General features: G+C 39.2%; 2 protein-coding genes across 17 annotated transcripts in view; both read right to left on the reverse strand.

Annotated features, from left to right (window-relative positions):
- Positions 1-1,997: 1,997 nt before the first annotated feature.
- LOC146987729 (immunoglobulin-like and fibronectin type III domain-containing protein 1) lies at positions 1,998-12,364 on the reverse strand. Its single transcript, XM_085777936.1, has 22 exons — positions 11,511-12,364; positions 9,214-9,281; positions 8,895-9,017; positions 8,652-8,788; positions 8,457-8,556; positions 8,324-8,365; positions 8,188-8,233; positions 7,608-7,791; positions 7,343-7,456; positions 7,052-7,214; positions 6,652-6,924; positions 5,934-6,557; positions 5,715-5,839; positions 5,480-5,621; positions 5,041-5,334; positions 4,652-4,948; positions 4,374-4,553; positions 4,143-4,271; positions 3,743-4,051; positions 3,556-3,641; positions 3,240-3,432; positions 1,998-2,308 (listed from the first exon to the last, which is right to left on the reverse strand). Exons 2-22 carry the CDS (start codon positions 9,263-9,265, stop codon positions 1,998-2,000), a joined length of 3,924 nt encoding a protein of 1,307 aa, XP_085634062.1. The 5' UTR covers positions 9,266-9,281; positions 11,511-12,364.
- Positions 12,365-13,164: 800 nt separating this feature from the next.
- The window catches only part of igfn1.1 (immunoglobulin like and fibronectin type III domain containing 1, tandem duplicate 1), a 38,141-nt gene continuing 26,321 nt past the window's right edge, over positions 13,165-24,984 (reverse strand). For 4 of the 16 annotated variants that reach the window (XM_085777065.1, XM_085777057.1, XM_085777056.1 and 1 more), the window contains 13 exons: positions 24,561-24,668; positions 17,417-17,541; positions 17,115-17,256; positions 16,677-16,970; positions 16,276-16,572; positions 15,943-16,122; positions 15,700-15,828; positions 15,287-15,595; positions 14,859-14,944; positions 14,557-14,749; positions 14,143-14,439; positions 13,321-13,647; positions 13,165-13,215 (listed from right to left, as the gene is read on the reverse strand). In XM_085777065.1, the coding sequence (XP_085633191.1) occupies positions 13,211-13,215; positions 13,321-13,647; positions 14,143-14,439; positions 14,557-14,749; positions 14,859-14,944; positions 15,287-15,595; positions 15,700-15,828; positions 15,943-16,122; positions 16,276-16,572; positions 16,677-16,970; positions 17,115-17,256; positions 17,417-17,541; positions 24,561-24,668 (2,492 nt within the window). In that variant the 3' untranslated portion in view covers positions 13,165-13,210. Of the gene's footprint in view, positions 13,216-13,320; positions 13,648-14,142; positions 14,440-14,556; positions 14,750-14,858; positions 14,945-15,286; positions 15,596-15,699; positions 15,829-15,942; positions 16,123-16,275; positions 16,573-16,676; positions 16,971-17,114; positions 17,257-17,416; positions 17,542-18,839; positions 19,011-20,529; positions 20,638-22,544; positions 22,653-24,560; positions 24,669-24,984 lie in introns of all 16 variants that reach the window. The other 12 variants (XM_085777063.1, XM_085777061.1, XM_085777060.1 and 9 more) reach the window with 6 other exon arrangements.

Consider the following 24,984-nt stretch of genomic DNA (forward strand, 5'->3'; position numbering starts at 1 on the left):
ACCTGAACAATGCACCCTAATGACTTGATTCATTAGCTGAATTTTTTTCCTGTGGTATCAGTGAGGTCAGTATTTTAATTTGTCCAATTTCTATGACTCAACCAAAACCATCTCTCAAAGCCCTCAGCTGCACTTGATGGAAACTTGCAAAATTATGGAGGTGAACCTGTTAAACATTACTTCTGCATACAAACATTATACAACTGAGAAAAGACACCGCAGTTCACTTTCAGCAGATTGGGTTTATTTACACCTTGTCATTCATAATGATTAATAATTTAAACACATACAAACAATATCTCAGTTGTAGCCACATTGTCACACCAGTTTCCATGAGGACCAGTAAACCTTCTGTCTCATTCAGAAAACAGCAGAGGAAACTAACTCTAGTCCCTAGTCACAGCTCAGGGAAAAATAGGTCACTGAATAAATATTTTTGGGTGCAAAATTAGCATATTGCTAATGTTGAATTGCAGATGTCATCTGTTTGTGCGATAGAGAAATAAAGATGAGTATTAGAATCAAGTCTAAATCTCTGACATTTGTTATTAGTGCTTTCAAACATGTAGAGATTGTTATCAAGAGTTCTTCCTTTTCTTTCTCTCTTTCAGCCTTTATTCTCTCTCTCACTGTTAATTCAAACACATTAATTCACAAATGGATAACAGCAGATTTCGATTTGGCAAATCTTCCGCCTTCCATGCATTTAAATGGATCAGGTTTATTCAGCACTTCTGGAGCTCAGCTTTATCCTAATCTGCAGGGGAAAGAGAAGAGAAGCTAATTGATTCAACAACCAACCAGAGAGTGGGAACATATGGTATGGTGTGTGTGTGTGTGTGTGTGTGTGCGTGAGGGGAGTTTTTACCTTTAACCATGAGTTTAGTTGAACACTCCACCCTGCCCAGAGGATTTTCCGCGATGACCGTGTAATCTCCACTGTCCTTGGATCCAACTTTGAGAATCACCATGGAGCAGACACCACATGTATTGGTGATGTAGTAGTTAGTGTTAGTGTTGAGGCTGACGTTATTTCTATACCAGGTAACATGGGGTTTGGGATCTCCTGTCACTGCACAGCTCATGTAGCACTCGTAACTCTCTGGGCTGTTGCGTGTTTTTAGAGGAACACTGAAAGATGGAGCCGTCTCAAAGCTGCAGTCCTTTGAGACGGGCATGTTCAAAGAAAATATTTCTGCAATGATCAAAAGAAAATGGAGAGGGAAGTCAAAAAGGTGTAATACATAATGATTGGTACATTTTTCATTGCTGCCACCTAGTTGTTGTTTTTCTTTACAGTATGCATTTATCTATCTTCAGAGGAAGGCAGTTTACTGATCATGCTTTGAAATTGTCACTCCTATTATGTTTACCATCAAGGGCCACAGCTAACGATTTACAATATTGATTAGTCTCACAATCACTGTCTCGTTAAATAAACTCTTGTGTGAAATGTCAAAGGTAAATGTCAATAGGAAACTCTTCAATTAACAGACTCAAAATATGTGAGTTATCCCATTAACAACCCAAAGTCTAATATATGTCATGCAACATTGCTGCAAACTTTGGTTTTTAGAATGTGGAACTACTGTTGTAAAAGTAGGCATTTTTACTAAATGAAATCATGAAATTATTTTGTTGATTAATTTCTTGAAAATGTTTAAAATGAGCAGCAAGTAGCAAATGTTTTGCTTTTATATAAATGTCTGAAACAAAAATCTGGATCCCTTCATCCATATATTAACTCTACCACTCATCTGTGGCAGCTAACGTGATTGAGTTTGGGTGGGGTACACCCTGGACAGGTCACCAGATTATCACAGGGCAGACATATAGAGACAAATTGAAAACCAATACAGGCACAAGGAAAACACACAATCTCCACCCTAGAAAAACCCCATGCAGGATCAAACACAGAACGTTATTGCTGTGAGGTAACAGTGCTAACCACTGCAACCCCATGCTGCCCCATATAGTTTCAACACAATTCAAAATAACTAGTTAAACCTGCCTTTCTTTCTCTTCACTTCCCAGGTTGCTGAGTCAGAGGGTTTGGACATCCCCATGTCATTCTTGGCATAGACCCTGAACTGGTACTGCCTTCCTGGCATGATGTTGATGGCGGTGAACTTGTTATTGAAGAGATGGTCTGCCACAGTTTGCCATGAACGCTTAACTGAATCGCGTTTGGTGATAATGTAGTGGAGCCTGTCATCTTTCTTCTCATCTGGAGAAGGAGTCCAGGACACAGTCACTGTTCCCGCCACATTCTCATCCAGCTCCACGGGGCCCGGAGGCTTAGGGTCATCTGGAAATGGGTAGGAAACCATTTTCATTATCTTGATGTGTTACATTGTGTAAGAATTACTCCCATCTAGTGGTGCGGTTGTAGATTGCAAGCAACTCAGTCGTATTTTTCATGCTGCATTCACGTGAAATCTGGCTTAAGGCAGACGGACGACAGCCGCTGCACGTAACGGCATAAACAAGCCTCTATGTAAACAAGTGGTCCGTCAGCATGAAGCAAAACAATACACGTGACAATATGTTGTCATGGCGATGTGGTATTGTTGACCTGACCCACGTTTTACCGGCTTTCTCTGGACTTCTGTGACTAAAATGACATCTGGTTTGTTATCGACGGCCGTTTTTCCGACCAGTCCTCACAGTCCTCACTGCGTTACCGCGGTGACTTTTCACAGACGCCACCTCGACCTGAGCCGACAGCTCCGGTGTCTCCGCTGAGTTTCCGTGGTTTCCTACCGTCACGCTGCCACTGAACGTAAAAACATGGCGACACCACATGGCAGCCAGCACCGAGCTTACCCGCTCCATGTAGATATGAATGATATGAACGGCTAATTCAGAGCTGAAAGGAACACTTCACTTTGTTGATGGGGGGGATTACTGATTAATGAAAAACATACTTTTGAACGAATTAATCCGTTTTCGTGAACTTACACAATGTACCCTTAAACACAAAATATACTGTAGGCAAAATATAGCATAGCCTACAGTACACATAACACCTTTGTGGACACCTTTTTGAATATTTCGTACACTGTTAAGTATCAGCATTCACTTTGTCTTTGCATTGGATACAAAGTCAGCTTAAATGAACAAATAATTACTACACCTAACAGTTATTTTCTTAATCATTTGAATGGTTTTGTTTGTAAAACAAAATGCTGATATTGTGAAAAAATGCTGATTCAAACTGGCATAAGCATGAGCATTACCTGTGATTCTTATCTCAACGCTGGAGGTCTCTTGACCAACCATATTCTTCACAATGATGGTGTAGATCCCAGTGTCATGGCGCTCTGACGAGGGGATCATTAACTGTGATGACGTGTCTGAGTTGCTCACTGCCACATGCTTGGCCACAGGCAGGCCATCCTTGAGCCACGCAATTGCTGGTACTGGAGAAGCCTGTCAACAATAGGGGATACTTTCTGTTGCACAGCAGCAAAGTGTCTAATGTTTCTCTTTAGATGGGACATTGTATGAAACATATTTTCCTACTCAAGTTTTCATATGAACATAATACTGAACCTGAAAGTTGAAGTTGACTCGAACAGCGTTCCCAGCTTTCATTACCATGAAGGTCTTTATTTTTCTGTCAGTGAAGTGAGGTCTCACTGTAACAATGTAGGAAGAGTGTTGGATAAAGTTAATAAGAAAAGCGATTTAATGAAGGTAAAATGAATCAAAGTCTGACAGTGGGTAGTTCATTACTCACCTGGAGGAGGCATTGCAATGATGTAGTTGTCCAGTTCTTGAGGTTCACCGTCTCCACCCTCATTGGTGGCTACAACTCTCACCCAATACATGGCCATAGACTTCAAGCCCATAATAGTGTACGAGGTCATAATGATAGGACTGGTGTTACAACGACCCCATTCTGGGTTCTCCGCTGGTCTGAGCTCCACAAAGAATCCTTTAGCCTCATCTTGGACCCCTTCCTCCTCTATGGGTTTGGTCCAGCCCAGTGATAGGGTGGTGTACGTGGAGTCTGTCACCCTCAAGTCAATGACTTTACCAGGAGGTTCTGAAAGATTGAGAATAATTGAAGCATTGAGATAATCTGCAAATAAGCAACGAGGCAGCGGTGAAATAGATAAGTTGGGCTCGTCACTCACTCTTTGGATCTCGGGCGATCACAAATTCAGAAGGTGTGCTTGGCTCTCCAGCACCAGAAATATTGATAGCTGACACACGGAACTCATACTCGATGCCTTCAACAACATCCTTCACGGCATACTTTTTCTCTGTTAGCATGACAAAAGGTAGGGATACAACATCATTACCTTTGCTTTTGCTGGACTTCTATAGAATTGCAAGCGCGAGTCAGTAAAATTGCATTATTGTACCTTTAATGGGCTCATCAGGTGGATTGACAAGGCTCCACAAATTGCTGCCATTCTTGCGTTTCTCCACATTGTACCCTAAGAGGTTGGTTCCTCCAGTATTAGTAGGTGCAGACCAAGCAAGGTTGATACAGTCTTTGAAAGCGCTAACAATTTTTGGTGTGGAAGGAGGTCCAGGATAAGCTGAAACAAAAGTAAAATGGGGACAACAGTCACTTTTTAAGTGGTTCATACAAATTCCTGACAGCACTTGTGTAGTAGAGACTTCTGATGAGGCTTACCCTTCGTCCCTGCCTGAATGTCGTCGGTCTCCATCATCTCACTGATGCCTTGATCGGTTTCAGCCCTGATGTGGTAGCAGTACTTTCTGCCATGATCCACATCAGTGTCCCTGTATTTAGCCTCTGGGCCTATCTTGCCTAATTTCTTCCAGCTGTTTCGGCCAATCTGCTGACGTTCCAGGATGTAGTCGGTGATAGGGCAGCCTCCATTGTTTTTGGGAGGCCTCCATTTGAAATCAATGCAAGTTGATGAACTTTCAATTATGTCCACAGGGCCAAGGGGTGGTGTTGGTTTGTCTGTAGTTAGAATGATAATAAAGAATAATAACAGTGCTCATATAGCTCTTAATGGACACATTTAGAACATGCAGATGTCAAGATGCACAAACCTAAAACAATAAGCTGCGTAATGGCCTCAGTTGTCCCACATTCATTTTTAATCTTAATCTTAATTTCTCCTGTGGTTTTGCGCTGGCACTTGATCAGCAGCAGGCGGGTGTGTGTCGAAGACTTCTCTATCTTGATATGACTGTCCTCCAACAGCTCCTCGCCCTCATTGTACCACTGAATCTTCATGGGCTCTCTTCCGACGAAGGTCAACTTGAAGGCTGCGTCTTTCCCAGTTTTGATTGTAACAGGTTTAATGAACTCAGTAAGGTCATCAGCATTAATTCTTGGAGGATCTGAGAGGAAAAAACAGACATACTTTTTAAAACTGAGACTTTGAATTGATGAGCATAGAAGAATATTGTCTGACACATTATCACAGTAGCTGTCCCTCTGTGTTGCTAGAGTTGGAGTACCGCAAATCAGTTCTGCTGACAGTACCTGCAACATTTAGCGCAGCTTCTGTTTTACGTCCATCAGCTTCACATCGGTACTTCCCAGAATCCTCTTCTTTGCAGTTTTTGATAATGAGTTTGCGAAAGGTCCCATCTTTAACGATACAGATATCGTCTGTAGCTGTTATCTGAAATGCAAATACACACTCATGTAAACACACTTAAATCTCAGAGGTGAAAGTAATGCAAGTCAATACTCTATCAACTTTAAAGTTCTTCACCTCTTGCCCATCTTTGTACCAGGCTGCATCACATTCCTCACTGCTGAGTTTGCAGACCAATTCTGCATCAGTACCAATGACGGCAGTTACATCTGACAGTCCACCGGTGAAATAAACTCCAGGGTCTAAAGGAAATGCAACCTTATGGTTATGAACAATTACAGTATAGCAGTACATGGCATTGAATTACTGACTCTCTGATTTTCTTCTGCATCTCACCAACGACTGTATCGGGGACGAGTGGGCCTGCCCTCACTCTCTTTCTCTTCCCTTGAGCAGGCTCCCCTTCTTCAGCATCAGCAGCTTCAGCCTCAGCCTCTCCCTCCTTGGCTTTCACCGACTTTTTGGCATCTGATGATGCAGATCCAGCATCTCCTTTTCCTTCTCCTTCTCCCTCTCCTTCTTCCTCTTCTACAGCATCATCTTCCTCCTCCTCCTCCCCCTCCTCCTCATCTTCTACACCTTCTTCCTCCCCATCCACTGCTCCTTCAGCAGTTCCTTCTGCTTTATCTGTACCATCTCCCACTTTTGTCTTTGAACCTGCCTTTGCCTTCGCTTTTGTCTTTCCCTTTCCCTTTGGTTTAGCTTTAGCTTTAGCTTTGGCTTTGGCCTCCGCTTCTGCTTTAGCTTTAGCTTCAGCCTCTGCCTTCTCAGCTGCAGCTGCGGCAGCCAACGCGGCTGCTGCCTCTGCCTCTGCCATTGCCTTTGCAATCAACTCCTCTCTTTCTTTCTGTATCTTGGCATTTTGTTCCTGAGCGATCTGCAGAAGATTGGATCCACCGCCTCCTGCTCTGGTCGTTTTGCGAACTTTCTTCTTTCCACGTGCATTGGGATCCTTGTCAACTAATAAGGAGGTACAAGGTGTGAGGATATTTTCAATGTATATACAGTATGTCTTGAACAGTATGAAAACTGAAAAAAAAAAATGAAACAGTACCTTCCACTACAAGCCAGGCACTGCATGATGCATCCCCAACCACAGCTGAGTAAATTCCTTTGTCCAAAGGCATGCAGTCCTTGATCACCAGGCTGTGAATCAGCATGTCCTCTGACACAAGGATGTCAAATTTGTCTCCTTGCTCCAGTGGGGTCTTGCCCGCCGTCCAGTTAATCTTTTTCATGGGTTGTGAAACAAGACATTCAAACACAGCATCCTCTCTTTCCTCTGCTGTGACATCTTGAATCTTGACCAAGAACTCTACTGAGGGAACTAGAAAACACACAATAGCAGCTGAACATGAGATCTTGTATTTCCCATCACAGGACAAGTCATGTAGCATTCTTGTACAGCATTATGTTGATCTAATGTATGAAGTAAATCTCATGCATGAACTTACGTTTCAAGTCAGTCGAGAAAATTTTAACTCCATCAACCTCCACTTGGTATAACCCGGCATCCTCAGGGCTTATACCATTGATGTTAAACACAAACCTCTTCCCCACTTGTTTCAATCCATGTTTTACCTCTGTGTCAACATCGAAGGGAACCATAACTCCATCCTGTTTAAACGTAAGTGGTCACAAAAGTTGATGCAATATAAAGCAGAGTCTGTAATATGACTTAATGCTGCCATTTGATTTATCACTATTAAGAGCATATTTTACAATACAATGATAAAACATCTCACCTTATATAAGAAAATTTTGCTGGTAGGGTCTCTGAGTGACATTTCAAATTCAAACTCTGCACCACCGGTAGGTTTCAGTTCAATGGGCTTGAGGTTGCAAAGCTTTTCAACAACCTGTAGCCAAATTGGAAAAACAAAAATGTCAGTGTAAAAGTATAAAAATGTTTGTTTGGAATTCTTTTTTATTAACTCATCTATGATCATCAGCAGCAGCAGAAGCACAAGACGAGACATATGATATTATTTTAGCTGAAACGTATCATACCTTTTCCTGTTCTTGCTCTCTCTCGACCTTTTTCTCATTTAGTTTTTTCAGCATCCAGCGGAAGTCAGTGATACCATACTCTGCACATATGCTCTCGTAATCTTTCTTGTCTGCACTCATCAACAGATCCCAAAACCTGTCATCAATTTCTTTCTTGACCTCCTCTTTTGCCTCCATGTCAACTCTTCAAAAAACAAAGCACATATTTATCAGTTAAAGCAAACAATCACACATGCACTGCAAAAACTCAAAATCTTTCCAAGAATATTTGTCTTATTTCTTGTCAAAATGTCTAATTTCTAGTCAAAACTAATATCTTTCCACTTAAAATAAGTAACTTGAAATAAGTAGAAAAATCCGCCAATGAAAGCAAGTTTTTTGTGCTTGTTATAAGGAAGAAAAACCTTGTTCCACTATCAGATTTTTCTACTTATTTCACTCATTTCAAGTGAAAATATGCTTGAAAGGAGTAAAAAGTGTCTAAAAACAAGATACTTTTTATATGATATTCTTGGTAAGATATTTGAGTTTTTGCAGTGTAATTTTTTTTTTCTTCTCCAAATTCCACAGTATGACTTACGTATTTTTTAAGGCCTTTTTGAAATCCTCAGGCATCTCCCGGATAGCTAAAATAACAGAAGAACCCACATGGTTATGATTTAGATTCAATGGATGATTGACATTACATTATTTGAAGTTGATTATAGGCTTCATACCTGTTCTTGATTGTTGCATAGCTTTGCCCTTCTTAAAGCCAACTAAAATGGAAGAAATTAGAGTGAGGTGAGACTTACAATAATAATATAATTTGTAATAATTCATTTTGGTTTAACAAAGTGTGGACCTCACCTTCAATGACATTTAGGGTAGCTGTTACAATCGCTTTTCCATATTCATTTTCAGCAAAACACTTGTAGGTGTCAGCCTGATCCACCGACACATCTGGAATCTATCAGTCAATTCATGGTGATGATTAATATTTTTGCAAAAGCAGGACTTACTGCATTTCAAATGATTTATTGATCAGCACTCATGATAACACACCTGTAGCTGATGTTCACCAGTACTTTGATCAAAGACGATTTTGAACGTCTCCTCATCTATTTCTCCATTATTTCTCATCCATTTCACAGTTGGTTTTGGTTTGCCAGTAACTATGGCTCTGAAGATAGCCACTTTTCCTACAGGAAAGGCACCAGGAATATACAGGGAGGTTATTGTTTCAGAAAACATCACAGTCAGATGGAGTGAAGTTGTGATTAGAGGTACAGTAGTATTCAACCTTACCCTCTTGAATTGTCAGAGAAATTGGTTTGCGAGTAAAATCTGGTGTGCTCATGCCCTCGGGTAGTTCCTCCACATACTGGGTGATCATAACTCCAGGCACCCGGGACTTCTTTTTAATCCTCACTGTTATTACATAAAATAAAATTGTATTGTTCATAAATAACTTAAAGAATAATTTTATTAGGTTGAATTGCTTTGACATATGATGTCTCAGGAAAGGACAAATGCATGCACATAGTTTTTTTTTATTTTTATCACATGCTTTGTTTGGCAAGGACATACAGTTACGGGGAAGTTTTTAAACTCTGCCATTACTTACCCTGCCCTGGAGCAGTCGGCTCCTCATCCTTAGACTTGCGTATCTTAAACATCTTGACAACAGCTTCTCTGTTAATACAAAAGTATTACAGTGCACTTTTAAAACACTGTAAAACTGAAGGGATTACTGTTGCTTATATATGCCATTTACTGTAATTGATCTTCACTGTGATGGTTGCTGGACTGTTATTTGCGTTCATGTCAATACAGCTTCTGCAATCTGGAACTAATGCCAAATCTAGGATTTCCTATTGCAGATAGTCCTTTATCACTTATAATTGTTTTAAATGGTGGATTAGGGCAGCATGCCCACTATGACTACATGATGTTGATGCATTTTTAAGTATAGTGCCCGTCCTTGGATATGCAGTAATGTTTAATGGGAGATCATTTATTCCTCCTAACAACAACAAAAGGTGGGCTAAGTATACTGCTGTACAAAATATCAATTTTATTGCAGGAACTCACTGTTAAACAAAGAGTAGGAGCTTTATATTTCAGGGAAATAGGGCAAGGAGCCATGAGTCTGTAATTCTATCTGGACCTGAAGTGGAAGAACCCCTGTGATCACAAAATACTTGGCATTGTGTAGATTCCTACAAGTGACCGGCCTAATTTTGAAGGCAGTAGGTCACATAACTCATAAAACCATCTATCTGACTCAGGAAGTGTTGCAACTGGCTGAGTGCAAATGGAACATTTCTCATAACCATCTTGGTATTTAGGTTGTTCTCTGTTTATCCCTGAAGTTTTATCCAGTGAAAAAAAAAAGTGCCACCACAGGCAGGTATTGTGTGGGTGGTTATATAATTTACTTTTTCCCTTTTTTTAGTTGCATCATTAACTGAAAGTTGTTCTGAAATTACAAAGGTTGATATTAATCAACTGTATTCTTCATCACTTTAATCGGTTTATAATGAAGTGCATAATTAGGCAGGTTTCATTCCAAGGACTCCACAGCCAATATACTGCTTTATGATCAAGCTTAAGTTGCATTCAGTCAACGTTGCATACATGACACATTAAATAATAACAAACACACCTCATCTGGTGTGGAAAAATATTTCTAATTAATAGACCTATTTTTTTTGTTATTATTTTATTTGTGTTACAAAAAATCTAAAAGATGAAAATATTAAGTCTGTCATAATTATATATGACATGAGAAGATCACATTTCTAAGACTGTAAAAATGTTTCATCAGGGAAAAAAATCAAATTGGTCATTTGAGTAATATGGCCATGTGTAAGGTACTGTGAGCACTCTGTCCTCAAGGGGCTTTTTAAAACCTTTTTTGTGATGTCATTATCTGAGCTTAGATCTCATTGGTCCATAGACAGGAAAACCTAATGAACTATTCACATTATAGATCAGAATCAAGTTTAATATTAATTGCCATATTAGTGATATGAAATTGTCCTTGTAAGTGAACTTGAACAAAGACAGAAGAATTCAAGACCTTTTTATGAAGCACATATTATTATGCACTGAAGACTTAGTCATAACATAAACAGATCCAGACCATTAAATGATCACAAAAGCATACAACTAATAAGAATAAAATCTGCTGGCTTCTGTCACTTGATGAAGTACCTGCAGATTTACCAGTTTTGTACACTTGGTACGCTGCTGTGAAGCTATATTTGTCTGAGTGAAAAAATAGCTTTGCCAAGGGTGTGAACTGATTTATGAATACGTTGTCAGGTCCTGGTCTTAAATTTCTCAGCTCCATTTAATAGCAGAGCACATACTTGTACTTTGTTATTTTTCCACAATAAAATGCTTAATGAAAGTATCACTTTGAAACTTAGCAACGTAGTGTAACTCTGTCTGAAATCTTTGCAGGACAGAAGTAAGGGGATTTTAGGGATTTAAGTGTTAAACCGCAAAAAAGTGCCTTGTCTGTCGCATCACATACGACTGTTGTCTCACATGTACACAGATTTTTCATCAGCATTGTCCTGTCTGAATCAGTTCTGCCTTTAAAAAATATCTTATGTTACACATTTACAGGTCATCATTATTGATCCTTCTCTTCATATGAGAAACATAGAGAAACTGGAATCAAATGCAATCAGCATGTCAGTTTAATCGGAATTCTGATTTTCAGTAACTAAGCACATTCACGATGACTAAGTACCATTTAAATCTTCAGTCAATATACACAAACAGGCAAACTGTTGTGAAATAAGCACATAACAAAAATACCTTTATACATACATGTTTTTGAAGAAAGAATTGAATTAATTTAAGGATCTGTTAATATTTAGAAATTTAGTTTAAATAATATTTACTTACTATTTTTTTTTTCAAGTAAACTGCTGTTCTCTGTTGCTTGTTGCCAGCCAGGTTCCAGCTGATTCTTGAGTGTGCACTCTCCGTTTTGAGAGGCAATAAAGCCTTTCAGAGACACTCAGAGCAACCTAACCCTGCTTTTTCACTGGGCTCTCAGGGATAGGTTTACTGACATGCACTTTGGCCCCCAAGTGCTATAGGTTCTTGAAAAGGGGGGACCAGAGCAAATGCAGCAGTGATGCTCTATAAACCCTCCCTCCAAACTGGAATTTAAGCTTTAGCACTGCAGCGGGTCGCTTTTGTCCGCTCTTATTAAAAAGGGAAGTCTCAGGGGAAGTGACATACTGTAGAAGTGCCATGGGCTGAGTTGCTTCTCCATTCTCCATTAGCTTAATTGCACACGTAGGCTGCCTGATTCTCATCCCAGCAATTAACAAGAGGTAAGTGTCAATTAAATTTCATTTTTTGAGCTCAATACATTGCTTTGTTTTGCATGTTTAGGAAAATGTCAGAATCAGAATTAATGAACCGTGCTGAAAGTCTCTCCCAAGAATTACACAATTTGCATGGATGGTCTTATTTATTCTGACACTGTTCTGTATATTGAATGAAAAACAAACAACTGACAAAACAAGCTGTACCTAACATCATTCTCAGGCTAATGAGCCAGTCATTTTGAATGTCTTGTTAAAAAGCTCAGATAGAATTTAACAATTATTCAAGCATTGTAGCAAGCGCTTCTATTTGAAACTGAGAGGTGTCACCCTTCACTAGCCAGAAATGTTTTAGCCCTCGGTGCAACTGTTGACCCTCTCTTCTTCAGTGACTCTAAACTTGGACTTCTGTCTGACCCCACAAAAAATATGCTCAGAGACGTAATACAAGATGACTGAACATAAATTATTCACATAAACCTTCATGGAGGTGAACAAGTGGCATGAATTTTGATACTTGCTATGTCAAGACTTGACATGGGCCCGCAATATATGCCAAAGTCTATCATCATGGCTAAATGGTGATAGTGTGTTTTGTGATTTTTTTCTTCTAATATGCATTTAAATTGATTTTCTTCTAAGTGCTCAACTGTTGTTGCCTTGCAGACTAAAAAATCCACATCACAATAACGGTATGAAATGTTTATTTACACCAAACCCACACATGTTTGATTATGTGTAACATGCTACAACAAACAATCCCACAACATGTCAATACGGTTTTCACTCTGTTTCAGTTTAGAGGAGGAGCCTCAATTATGTAAATATGATGGTTGCAACTAACCAGTCACCACACAAGTAAACAGAAACCTGCATCTAAAAATGAATTGGAACACATAAGCTGATAGTTATGTGCACAACCTTTTAAATGATATATTTTAAAAAACCAATACATTACAGCTACAGCTTCAGCTTTCCTTTCTATAAATATGTCCATGCATATCTACACAGTTAAAATATGAAGATTGAACGTCAGAATTTCGAACTTTTATTTTATTGAGACTGCACAGTTCAAATCAAAACAGACAGCACATTTGTGGCTTTTAATTCAGCAACTATTATGAATAAGCACTAATCTTCCTACGTGTGTCGGAGCTGGCTCAACTAAAGACATAGTACTGACAGTAGTATCTGTAAATTACCCAAACTTTTTTTTTCTCTCTCTCTCTCAGAGGTTTAGAGCAGTCCTATCATCTTCAGCATGCTCATTTATTCTGAAAAAAAAGGACAAAGATAGTTTGATATTAGTATCACAGTATTAAGTAAGTGGCAACATGACAACTTCTTTAAAATACAAGCTCATTGCGTTTGAGATTTACCTCTGACTGTCAGCTTGGTGGAGCACTCTGCCCGTCCCATGGGGTTTTCAGCAACAACCTTGTACTCTCCAGTGTCCTTAGGTCCAACCCTCAGTATGAGCATAGAGCATACTCCACAGGTGTTGGAGATGAAGTAGTTAGTGTTGGTATTCAGACTGATATTGTTGCGGAGCCATGTCACATGGGGCGTTGGGTCTCCTCTTATGGCACAGCTCATGTAGCACTCATAACCTTGAGGAGCAGTGTGCATTTTCAGAGGAACAATGAATCTTGGAGGACACTGCAGGTCGCAGGTCTTTGAATCCGGCACGCGCACAGTGAACTTTTCTGGAATAAAATGAGAGCACAGCGCAAGAGATCAGAATTCATCTAATGTTTCAACATCAGGCCTAATGTCGGTGCTGTGAGGAGATTCATGGGTACAGCACATTCTGGTCTGATTAACATATCAGAGCTTTTCATAGAAATAACAGTCACATTGGGAGTCTGTCCTAATAGAAAATGTCAGTATTAAAATTATATGAATATCCTAAAAAAGAGACATTCAATTTGGTGTTGTGATTTGATCTAATCAAGTCAAAACCCAGCATATCCAGCCAATTAGCTGGGTGAATATCAGCGGACTGTTAAAAGTAAGTATTTTAATGCCTGAATGTTCAAAATAAGAGTTGAAATTGTGTAACTGATTAATTGGCTTCAAACATTGCTATGGAATTTGCACAAGTAAAGACCTTTAGTTCAGTAGTTTAGTAGAGGGATGTGGTTTATGGGATAAAATACAAAATAGAGGTCTTTGCTATTTGAACAACATTAAAAACGTACCCTTTTTGGTAGAAATCAGCCACTTTGTTGATTCAGAGGGATTGGAGGAGCCCATGTCGTTCTTTGCATAGACTCTGAACTGATATTCTCTGCCGGGCATTATGTTGCAGGCTGTGAATTTATTGTTGAAGATGAGATCTGCAACAGTGTGCCATGATCTTTTGTTTGAATCGCGCTTGGTCACCATGTAATGCAGCCTGTCGTCACGTTTCTCATCTGGAGACGGGGTCCATGAAATGGTGACTGTGCCAGGCACATTTTCATCCAGCTCCACGGGACCTGGTGGCTTAGGTTCATCTGGAATTCACATACACATACAAATATGTTTCCCTCTTTTTAGTTGCTGTGTGTGGAATAGGAGTCAATTATTTATACAGGATTTATAAAGAATGTATACTATTATAACAAACTCACCGGTCACTCTAATTTCAATGCTGAACGTTTCCTGGCCAACAATGTTCTTGACAATGATTGTGTAGATTCCAGTGTCTGAGCGCTCAGAGGAGGCAATCAGCAGCTGGGATGTGCCCTCTGCATTGCTGACTGTCACCTTTTTAGACACTGGTGCTCCATCTTTTAGCCATGTGACGTCTGGCCAAGGAGAGGCCTACAAACAATAGAATTTTGTCATAGGTTACAGGATATCAGAGAAGTAAGTCCACCACATGTGCATTGTCAACAAAATGTCAAGCCATTTTAATTACTTCCTGAATTACCTCAAAGTTAATGTTGAATCGGGCAGAATTTCCTGCTCTCACCACCATGAAACTCTTGATTTTCGAATCTGTGAACCGTGGCCTCACTGGGAGAACAGCAGGGCAAAAGTTAGTTATTAACTGCCACATATTTGTTGTTGTCAATGTTGTTGTTGTTTAAGGGTAAAGGGCAAAACAGAAAAAAAAGTAAAACTACTGGCTTTAATTTATGGCACTTCTAAATGATTTTCAATGGTGATATATATGCTTAAATGAAAGTGAAGAAATGATGAAAGTTGCTAAGGTAGAGGGGTCAAGTAGAGCAGTATGTTGTATATACTGTATAGTTAGTTAGTATACCCTGAGTCAGGTTCATGTTGAATCTTAAATGCACTTAGGAAATGTTAGACAAATTTTAATCTTTGTAGTATTTGAAAGGAATTTCTTACCAGGAGGAGGCATAGCAAGGATGTAATTATCCAGCTCCTGTGGCTCCCCCTCTCCTCCATCATTAGTAGCAATAACTCTCACCCAGTACATGGCCAATGACTTCATGCCTTTCACTGTATAGGTTGTCATGGTTATTGCATTGGTATTGCAGCGGTCCCAGTCTGTATTTTCTGCAGGCCTGATCTCCACAAAATATCCTTTGGCTTCATCCTCAACCCCCTCAATGTCCTTGGGTTTGGTCCAAGACAGGGACAGGGTTGTGTAGGTGGAATCTGTCACTTTAAAGTCAATGACTTTCCCAGGAGGCTCTGCAACACATGATTCATAGTGAATGCTGGAATTTGTAGGTTGTATATGAAGCATCAGTATGATGAAATAATGGCTTTCATAATATTTCTAAATGTCCACCTACTTTTAGGGTCTCTGGCAAACACAAATTCAGATGGTGTACTAAATTCACCCGCTCCAGAGTTGTTGATTGCACTCACACGGAATTCATACTCCATGCCTTCAACCACATCTTTGGCTGCATATCCCTTCCCTGTATGGGAAACACGCAGTACACTGTATATAGCACTTACACACAACCACATATTGACCATGTAAACTGTCATATTATGATCAAGCAGTGATAAGGTATACGTAGGAGAGTAACCTTTGATCATCTCTTCATGTGGGTTGACTTGTCCCCACAGGTTGCTGCCCTTCTTGCGTTTCTCAAGGTTATATCCCAGAATATTGGTTCCCCCAGTGTTGGCAGGGGGAGTCCAGGCAAGGTTGATGCAGTCCTTGAAGGCACTCACAATCTTTGGTGCAGATGGAGGTCCAGGATATGCTATGTGTGGGGAGGATTGGCATCTATGATCATTCCCAACTCTCAAATATTCAGTAAGTGTCTCATGCAAGTGCAAGTGCTGAAGAAACCAGCTGAATAACTCAACGAGAAAATAATTGTGGTGTTAGATGAATCAGTTCAGTCTGAGTTTACCCTTTGTTCCGGCTTGAACGTCCTCCGTTTCCATGAGCTCACTGGTGCCCATCTCGGTCTCCACTCTGATGCGATAGCAGTACCTTCTGCCGTGGTCTACATCGGTGTCCTTGTATTTGGCGTCTGGACCAATTGGACCCATCTTCTTCCAGGTGTTACGGCCAATTTGTTGTCGTTCAAGGATGTAGTTTTGTATGTTGCAGCCACCATTGTCTTTTGGGGGTCTCCATTTGAAGTCAATTGTGGAGGAGGAGGCCTCAATAATATCCAGGGGTCCCATGGGAGGAGTAGGTCTATCTGTCAAAAAACACAATAGCATACCAAATGTTAATCTTTACTGAATACTTTATACTACAAAAATATGTGTAGAATTATTTCCACTGAATTTGTCATATACATACCCAGAACCACAAGCTGGCTAAAGGCCTCAACCGTGCCAAACTCATTTTTGAGTTTCATCTTGATTTCACCACTGTCTTTACGCTGCAGCTTGGTGAGGAGCAGACGGGTGTACCCATCCGCGGTCTCAATCTTGATATTTGACTCATCTGAAAGCTCCTCACCGTCAAGGTACCATTGAACTTTTATAGGTTCCCGTCCAATATAAGGTATTTTGAAGGCAGCTTTCTGTCCTTTTTTCACTGTGACTGGAGTTTTAAATTTCTCCAGTTCCTCAGTATCAAATCTGGGTGGATCTAAAATGGTTGGTAAAAACAGAGAGATATTTTAAGCAATGACAAACATACATCTTCTGTAATTAAGCGTGTTGAGTAATCATTAGAGGTATATGAAGTACCGTATGCAAGGGACTATACGTTTTGTGAGGAAGAGGTTTTTACCTTCAACAAAAATCTGGGCCTCTGTTTTCCGTCCATCCGCTTCAAATTTATATGTTCCAGAAGATTCCTCTGTGACTTTGTGGATTTTCAGCCGGTGGAAAGTTCCGTCTTTTGTAATGGTTATACCATCTTCGGATTTAATCTGGAAAAAACAAAAACAAACAAAACAAAACACAACAAATATCAAGTCTCATTTGAAGCTCTGACTTTTATGAATTGTATGAACTTATATCTTTTGGGTCATATTATTGCATAACATCCAAACAATTGCTAGACAATGACCGTATAGACCCCAGGCTTACCTCCTCTCCATCTTTGTACCAGATTCCCTGGCAGTCTTCTCTGCTTACTTTACACTCAATCTCTGCTGCTTCCCCAACAATGGCTTTGCAGTCAGAAAGCGCAGCATGAAAGTGAACTCCTGGGTCTGAGGATTTACCAACCGGCAAGTTAGTGAACGCTCACGGATTACAGCTGCACTATACATGTGTATACAAGTTGTTGTTGTTTTCAATTTCAAGATTTTGTAATTGTGGATCTACAATTACATGGAAGTCATGCATTTATGCATGGATGAATGCATGGTCTACACACTTGTAATCCAAGCGTGTACACACTTACCTCACTTTTTAAACAACTTTGTATCAAGTCTCTGCATTTTTGGTGATATGTATTTTATTATTAACTTATAAAATACATAGTTTAAATGCAGATTTTATGTCATATAATATATTTAAAGAGACTGCATGATCCAACTTTGTAAGGGATGAAAGAAGAGTGCACTTTGCATGTGTTTTAAAGTTGATGAAGAAGTCTTCTTGGTTATTGTGTAGCTTGATTGTCTTGTTTTGGAGTGCCCTTCTTCAACCTCAAAGTTTGTAGAGTTGAAATCTTGGCACAGCTTATAAGAAAATCATCACAGAGGTGTTCACTTGCATCTGTTCATTTAGTTACTCTTCTAGGTTGCGGCATCCACTGACCATTTCTCCTCTGTCAGTGGATTTTGTCTGTTTTTAATGTGAGGTCAGTCTTCATTATGAAGAACCTGCTATAGAACATGGTCATCCTCCAGAATCAGCTCAGAGTGTCTTCCTCTTCAAATAATGTAAGAGTGTGTCAATACACAAGTATTACAGTTGCTGTGTCAAGAACAAGGTTCTGCTCATTTAAATAATTAACCTCAATGCACCGACTCATCCTTAATTAAAAATTAAAAAAGGCAAGCAAGATTGTTAACACAAATGCACACAGAGCACAGACAATATTCACACACACATAGTCTGCAAACATACATAAGAAACAGAGTTGAATTCAAATAAAGAGCAATTTCCTGTTGATATCAAACCTGTAGGTCATAGGAATAATTTACTTAAATGTTTCTCTTCGGTTCTCTGCAAAACACAAGACTACAGTAGGTTTTGTTTAATTTCACTGTTATGACAGCTGAAAAGAAAAAAATCATACAGTGTGATAGCAAGAAACCATTAGTGCATCAGATTTGATTAGCAGCACTCTCAAGGTTAAAAACCACACTTGCTGAACTGTCTGATCATTCTAAGAGGCCATTTAACCAATTAGAGATCAAATGTAGCATTCTGCTCAGTGATCACACACTTTTATCTGTTAACCCTCAAACCACTGAAAAAGTCATCTGCTCATCAAATGACTTTGTTCAGTGACAGTGCTTCCCATGCAGCATTTACAATGCAGCACCTGTAATCTTACCACTAACTCTCTCCTCGATCAACGGGCGTTGTCGTGCACGGCCTGAATGCTTGCCAGCTGCAGATGGCTCACCACCGTCTGCAGCCTCACCATTTTCAGCAGCTTCATCACTGGCTGCTGCCGGCCCCGTGCCATTATCACCACCGGCACCACTCGCTTCTCTGTTTTTTGCTTTTCAGTTTTAGGGGATATCATCGTAATTACCATCAATCCAATGTTTCTCATTTGTTGTTGGATATGCCTTACAAATAACATTAATAAAAAACAGTAACAACAACAATTTAAGTGTCATCCCATGGAAACAATATCAGCAGCAACAGAAAAGAACAAAACATTAACTTCAGTGCAGGAAGAATAGGGCATTGGAAAAGGTGATATACGACTCAATGGTGCCATTGTAAAGTGGCTCGATTAACTTACAGTAAGTGGTCTGTTGTTTTTCTGTGTGCAGGTAAGACTATATCACAGTTGTCACACTGATGAATTATTCGTGAAGTAAAGTAGTAATAACACTAGTGTCATACAGTAGTCTTCATTTTTCTTTTAGTAGAACTCAATAAAATGAAGCCATATGGATAATTCTAAAAAAATTTAGTTCAAGAATAACAAAGCTCAAAATCTCTTCTGAACACCCTTCCTTTATGTTTTTAATTTTAATTCATAGTATGTCACTTTTTCCATCTTTGTACCCTCTCACAACAAACCTATACATGAATGGAACATGTATTTTACAACATGAAGACACACATGTCTGCAAACAGCAGACAGATCACACACAAGACACGAATGCAGACAAATGTCTTTGTCTGTCCACGTAAAGCATGAATGGAGGAGAAGACAGAATTTAGCATAGCATAGCAGGCTACACTAGTTTCTGTTTCTCACAAGAGGCACAAAAGACAGACACATGAAGATGTAGACATGTGATATCCAAATATATGAATTATTGATGGCTTAGTTCATTTAACGGATGATGAATAAGTTGATATTTAAAGCCCAGGGTTTGCGATTGTTGTTTCTGCAAAACTTTTCAAGAATTGATAAGAAACTTGTCCTAACGCTGAGAATTGGATAGAATACAGGGTTTTTCCTGCATAGAAAATTGTGAGGTGGCCGTCCATCAAATTTCATATCACCTGCGCTTCCCAACAAAATTTAGATCTTGTCTTCATTGAAGATGTCATTTCCTAACAAGCAGTGAACTTGAAGGGCAAACTGTAGCTTTTTGCAACTACGGCAATGTGGCGCTGTATCATAATCCGTGCATCAGACATCCAGGACTTCCAAAGAAGAGGAACAGAAACGTGCTGGGTTTTCTCCTTGCAGAAGGAATGTGTCCGGTGGCGCCCTGATTTCTCCTCTTGCCCTCCCCTGGTGTGCCGGCTTAGTACCACCTCACCCTCATTTTCAGTCAGGAAAAACCCTGAAATATGTTTTGAAATCCACCTGGGCCAACGGAGCTTTTAGTTAATCATGTGATCAGCAAAGATGAGCAGTGTAAAGCTTTGTGAAGGGTAATTAACTTCATTTAGTCAGTGTTATACTGTACAGTACATTTAATGTTAATGCAGCTGCATCTAGGTTAGGAAATGTTTGCCACAATTGTAAAATTGTGACGAGTCATTTTCTTTTTAAATGACTTTAGTATTGAAGAAGTCGACTACAACATGCAGTCTCCAACATCTCTTACCAACAACAGGTTCTTCAACCTCCACAAGTTTCTTTTTGGAACGTTTTCCTTTTTTCCCAGTCTTTCCACCATCACCTTGATTTGTGGTTTCCTCATCATTACTATCTCCTATTAGTAATAATAAATACAGTAGCTATTTACAGAATGCCACACATGACATTATGACAAGTCTAATCATTACTGTCATATTAACGCAGACATACAAGTGATCTAACATAAATGGTCTCGTTTGCTCAGCTGCTTGCTCTCATCATAGTTATTATTTTCTTTTCTTTTTTTTTTCTTTTTTTTAAAACTTTATGCAATATTGTTATTTTGTTGATTTGAGGATATTATTTAAGATATCAACGAAAGAAGAAAAGAGTTTTACAATGAATTTTAAAGTTCACAGAAAAGACAAAAAACGGTAATTTTAGTGTCATCGCATCGAAACAATATCAACAGAAAAGAACAAAACATTAACTTCAGTGCAGGAAGAATAGGGCGGTGGAAAAGGTGATATACGACTCAATGGTGCCATTGTGAAGTGGCTCGATTAACTTACAGTAAGTGGTCTGTTGTTTTTCTGTGTGCAGGTAAGACTATATCACTTGTCACACTGATGAATTATTTATTAAGTAGTAATAACACTAGTGACAAAGTCCTCATACAGTAGTCTTCATTTTTCATTTAGTAGAATTCAATAAAATGAAGCCATATGATTATTATTATTTTTTGCCTTTTTCATTGGATAGTATAGTTGAGAGAGACAGGAAATGGGGAGGCAGAGAGAGGGGGAATGACTTGCAGTAAAGGGCCACGCAATGCGGGATTCAAACCGGGGCCGACTGCAGTGAGGACTGAGCCTCTACATACAGTATGGGGTGCCTGCTCAACCCAACTCGGCGCCCCAGCCATATGATTAATTCTAAAACAATTTAGTTCAAGAATAACAAAGCTCAAAATCTCTTCTGAACAGGCATCTTTTATGATTTTAATTTTAATTCATATGTCACTTTTTCCATCTTTGTACCCTCTCACAACAAACCTATACATGAATGGAACATGTATTTTACAACATGAAGACACACATGTCTGCAAGCAGCAGACAGATCACAAACAAGACACAAATGCAGACAAATGTCTTTGTCTATGTAAAGCATGAATGGAGGAGAAGACAGAATTTAGCATAGCATAGCAGGCTACACTAGTTTCTGTTTCTCACAAGAGGCACAAAAGACAGACACATGAAGATGTAGACATGTGATATCCGAGTATATTAATTATTGATGGCTTAGTTCATTTAACGGATGATGAATAAGTTGATACTTAAAGCCCAGGGTTTGCGATTGTTGTTTCTGCAAAACCTTTCAAGAATTGATAAGTAACTACAGCAAATATGGTCGCTGAGAATTGGATAGAATACAGGGTTTTTCCTGCATAGAAAATTGTGAGGTGGCCGTCCATCAAATTTCATATCACCTGCGCTTCCCAACAAAATTTAGATCTTGTCTTCATTGAAGATGCCATTTCCTAACAAGCAGTGAACTTGAAGGGCAAACTGTAGCTCTTTGCAACTACGGCAATGTGGCGCTGTATCATAATCCGTGCATCAGACATCCAGGACTTCCAAAGAAGAGGAACAGAAACGTGCTGGGTTTTCTCCTTGCAGAAGGAATGTGTCCGGTGGCGCCCTGATTTCTCCTCTTGCCCTCCCCTGGTGTGCCGGCTTAGTACCACCTCACCCTCATTTTCAGTCAGGAAAAACCCTGAAATATGTTTTGAAATCCACCTGGGCCAACGGAGCTTTTAGTTAATCATGTGATCAGCAAAGATGAGCAGTGTAAAGCTTTGTGAAGGGTCATTGGCTTCATTTAGTCAGTGTTATACTGTACAGTACATTTAATGTTAATGCAGCTGCATCTAGGTTAGGAAATGTTTCCCACAATTGTAAAATTGTGACAAGTCATTTTCTTTTTAAATGACTTTAGTATTGAAGAAGTCGACTACAACATGCAGTCTCCAACATCTCTTACCAACAACAGGTTCTTCAACCTCCACAAGTTTCTTTTTGGAACGTTTTCCTTTTTTCCCAGTCTTTTCACCATCACCTTGATTTGTGGTTTCCTCATCATTACTATCTCCTATTAGTAATAATAAATACAGTAGCTATTTACAGAATGCCACACATGACATTATGACAGGTCTAATCATTTACTGTCATATTAACGCAGACATACAAGTGATCTAACATAAATGGTCTCGTTTGCTCAGCTGCTTGCTCTCATCATAGTTATTATTTTCTTTTCTTTTTTTTTTCTTTTTTTTTTAAACTTTATGCAATATTGTTATTTTGTTGATTTGAGGATATTATTTAAGATATCAACGAAAGAAGAAAAGAGTTTTACAATGAATTTTAAAGTTCACAGAAAAGACAAAAAACGGTAATTTTAGTGTCATCGCATCGAAACAATATCAACAGAAAAGAACAAAACATTAACTTCAGTGCAGGAAGAATAGGGCGGTGGAAAAGGTGATATACGACTCAATGGTGCCATTGTGAAGTGGCTCGATTAACTTACAATAAGTGGTCTGTTGTTTTTCTGTGTGCAGGTAAGACTATATCACTTGTCACACTGATGAATTATTTATTAAGTAGTAATAACACTAGTGACAAAGTCCTCATACAGTAGTCTTCATTTTTCATTTAGTAGAATTCAATAAAATGAAGCCATATGATTATTATTATTATTTTTTGCCTTTTTCATTGGATAGTATAGTTGAGAGAGACAGGAAATGGGGAGGCAGAGAGAGGGGGAATGACTTGCAGTAAAGGGCCACGCAATGCAGGATTCAAACCGGGGCCGACTGCAGTGAGGACTGTAGCCTCTACATACAGTATGGGGCGCCTGCTCAACCCAACTCGGCGCCCCAGCCATATGATTAATTCTAAAACAATTTAGTTCAAGAATAACAAATCTCAAAATCTCTTCTGAACAGGCATCTTTTATGATTTTAATTTTAATTCATATGTCACTTTTTCCATCTTTGTACCCTCTCACAACAAACCTATACATGAAAGGAACATGTATTTTACAACATGAAGACACACATGTCTGCAAGCAGCAGACAGATCACACACAAGACACAAATGCAGACAAATGTCTTTGTCTATGTAAAGCATGAATGGAGGAGAAGACAGAATTTAGCATAGCATAGCAGGCTACACTAGTTTCTGTTTCTCACAAGAGGCACAAAAGACAGACACATGAAGATGTAGACATGTGATATCCGAGTATATTAATTATTGATGGCTTAGTTCATTTAACGGATGATGAATAAGTTGATACTTAAAGCCCAGGGTTTGCGATTGTTGTTTCTGCAAAACCTTTCAAGAATTGATAAGTAACTACAGCAAATATGGTCGCTGAGAATTGGATAGAATACAGGGTTTTTCCTGCATAGAAAATTGTGAGGTGGCCGTCCATCAAATTTCATATCACCTGCGCTTCCCAACAAAATTTAGATCTTGTCTTCATTGAAAATGCCATTTCCTAACAAGCATTGAACTTGAAGGGCAAACTGTAGCTCTTTGCAACTACGGCAATGTGGCGCTGTATCATAATCCGTGCATCAGACATCCAGGACTTCCAAAGAAGAGGAACAGAAACGTGCTGGGTTTTCTCCTTGCAGAAGGAATGTGTCCGGTGGCGTCCTGATTTCTCCTCTTGCCCTCCCCTGGTGTGCCGGCTTAGTACCACCTCACCCTCATTTTCAGTCAGGAAAAACCCTGAAATATGTTTTGAAATCCACCTGGGCCAACGGAGCTTTTAGTTAATCATGTGATCAGCAAAGTTGAGCAGTGTAAAGCTTTGTGAAGGGTCAGTGACTTCATTTAGTCAGTGTTATACAGTACATTTAATGTTAATGCAGCTGCATCTAGGTTAGGAAATGTTTCCCACAATTGTGAAATTGTGACAAGTCATTTTCTTTTTAAATGACTTTAGTATTGAAGAAGTCGACTACAACATGCAGTCTCCAACATCTCTTACCAACAACAGGTTCTTCAACCTCCACAAGTTTCTTTTTGGAACGTTTTCCTTTTTTCCCAGTCTTTTCACCATCACCTTGATTTGTGGTTTCCTCATCATTACTATCTCCTATTAGTAATAATAAATACAGTAGCTATTTACAGAATGCCACACATGACATTATGACAGGTCTAATCATTTACTGTCATATTAATGCAGACATAACAAGTGATCTAACATAAATGGGCTTGTTTGCTCAGCTGCTTGCTCTCAGCGTAGTTATTCTTTTCTTTTTATATTTTACGCAATATTGTTATTTTGTTGATTTGAGGATATTAAGATATCAATGAAAGAAGAAGAGAGTTGTATCCTAACGTTAACAGAAAAGACAAAACAACAGCAAGAAACAGTAATTCAAGTGTCATCGCATAGAAACAATATCAGC

The sequence above is a fragment of the Trachurus japonicus genome, chromosome 5 (genome assembly GCF_045865225.1).
Source record: "Trachurus japonicus isolate A0001 chromosome 5, Traja_1.0".
NCBI lineage: Eukaryota > Metazoa > Chordata > Actinopteri > Carangiformes > Carangidae > Trachurus > Trachurus japonicus.

Bases quoted from the DNA above. Each gene is read 5' to 3' on its own strand.
- LOC146987729 (XM_085777936.1), bottom strand. From the start codon at position 9,265: ATGTTTAAGATACGCAAGTCTAAGGATGAGGAGCCGACTGCTCCAGGG. The intron at 7,215-7,342 runs GTGAGATGTTTT...ACGTTTAAACAG, and splicing joins GCAAAATTTTCTTATATAAG to GATGGAGTTATGGTTCCCTT. The intron at 3,642-3,742 runs GTGAGTAATGAA...ACATTGTTACAG, and splicing joins CATTGCAATGCCTCCTCCAG to TGAGACCTCACTTCACTGAC.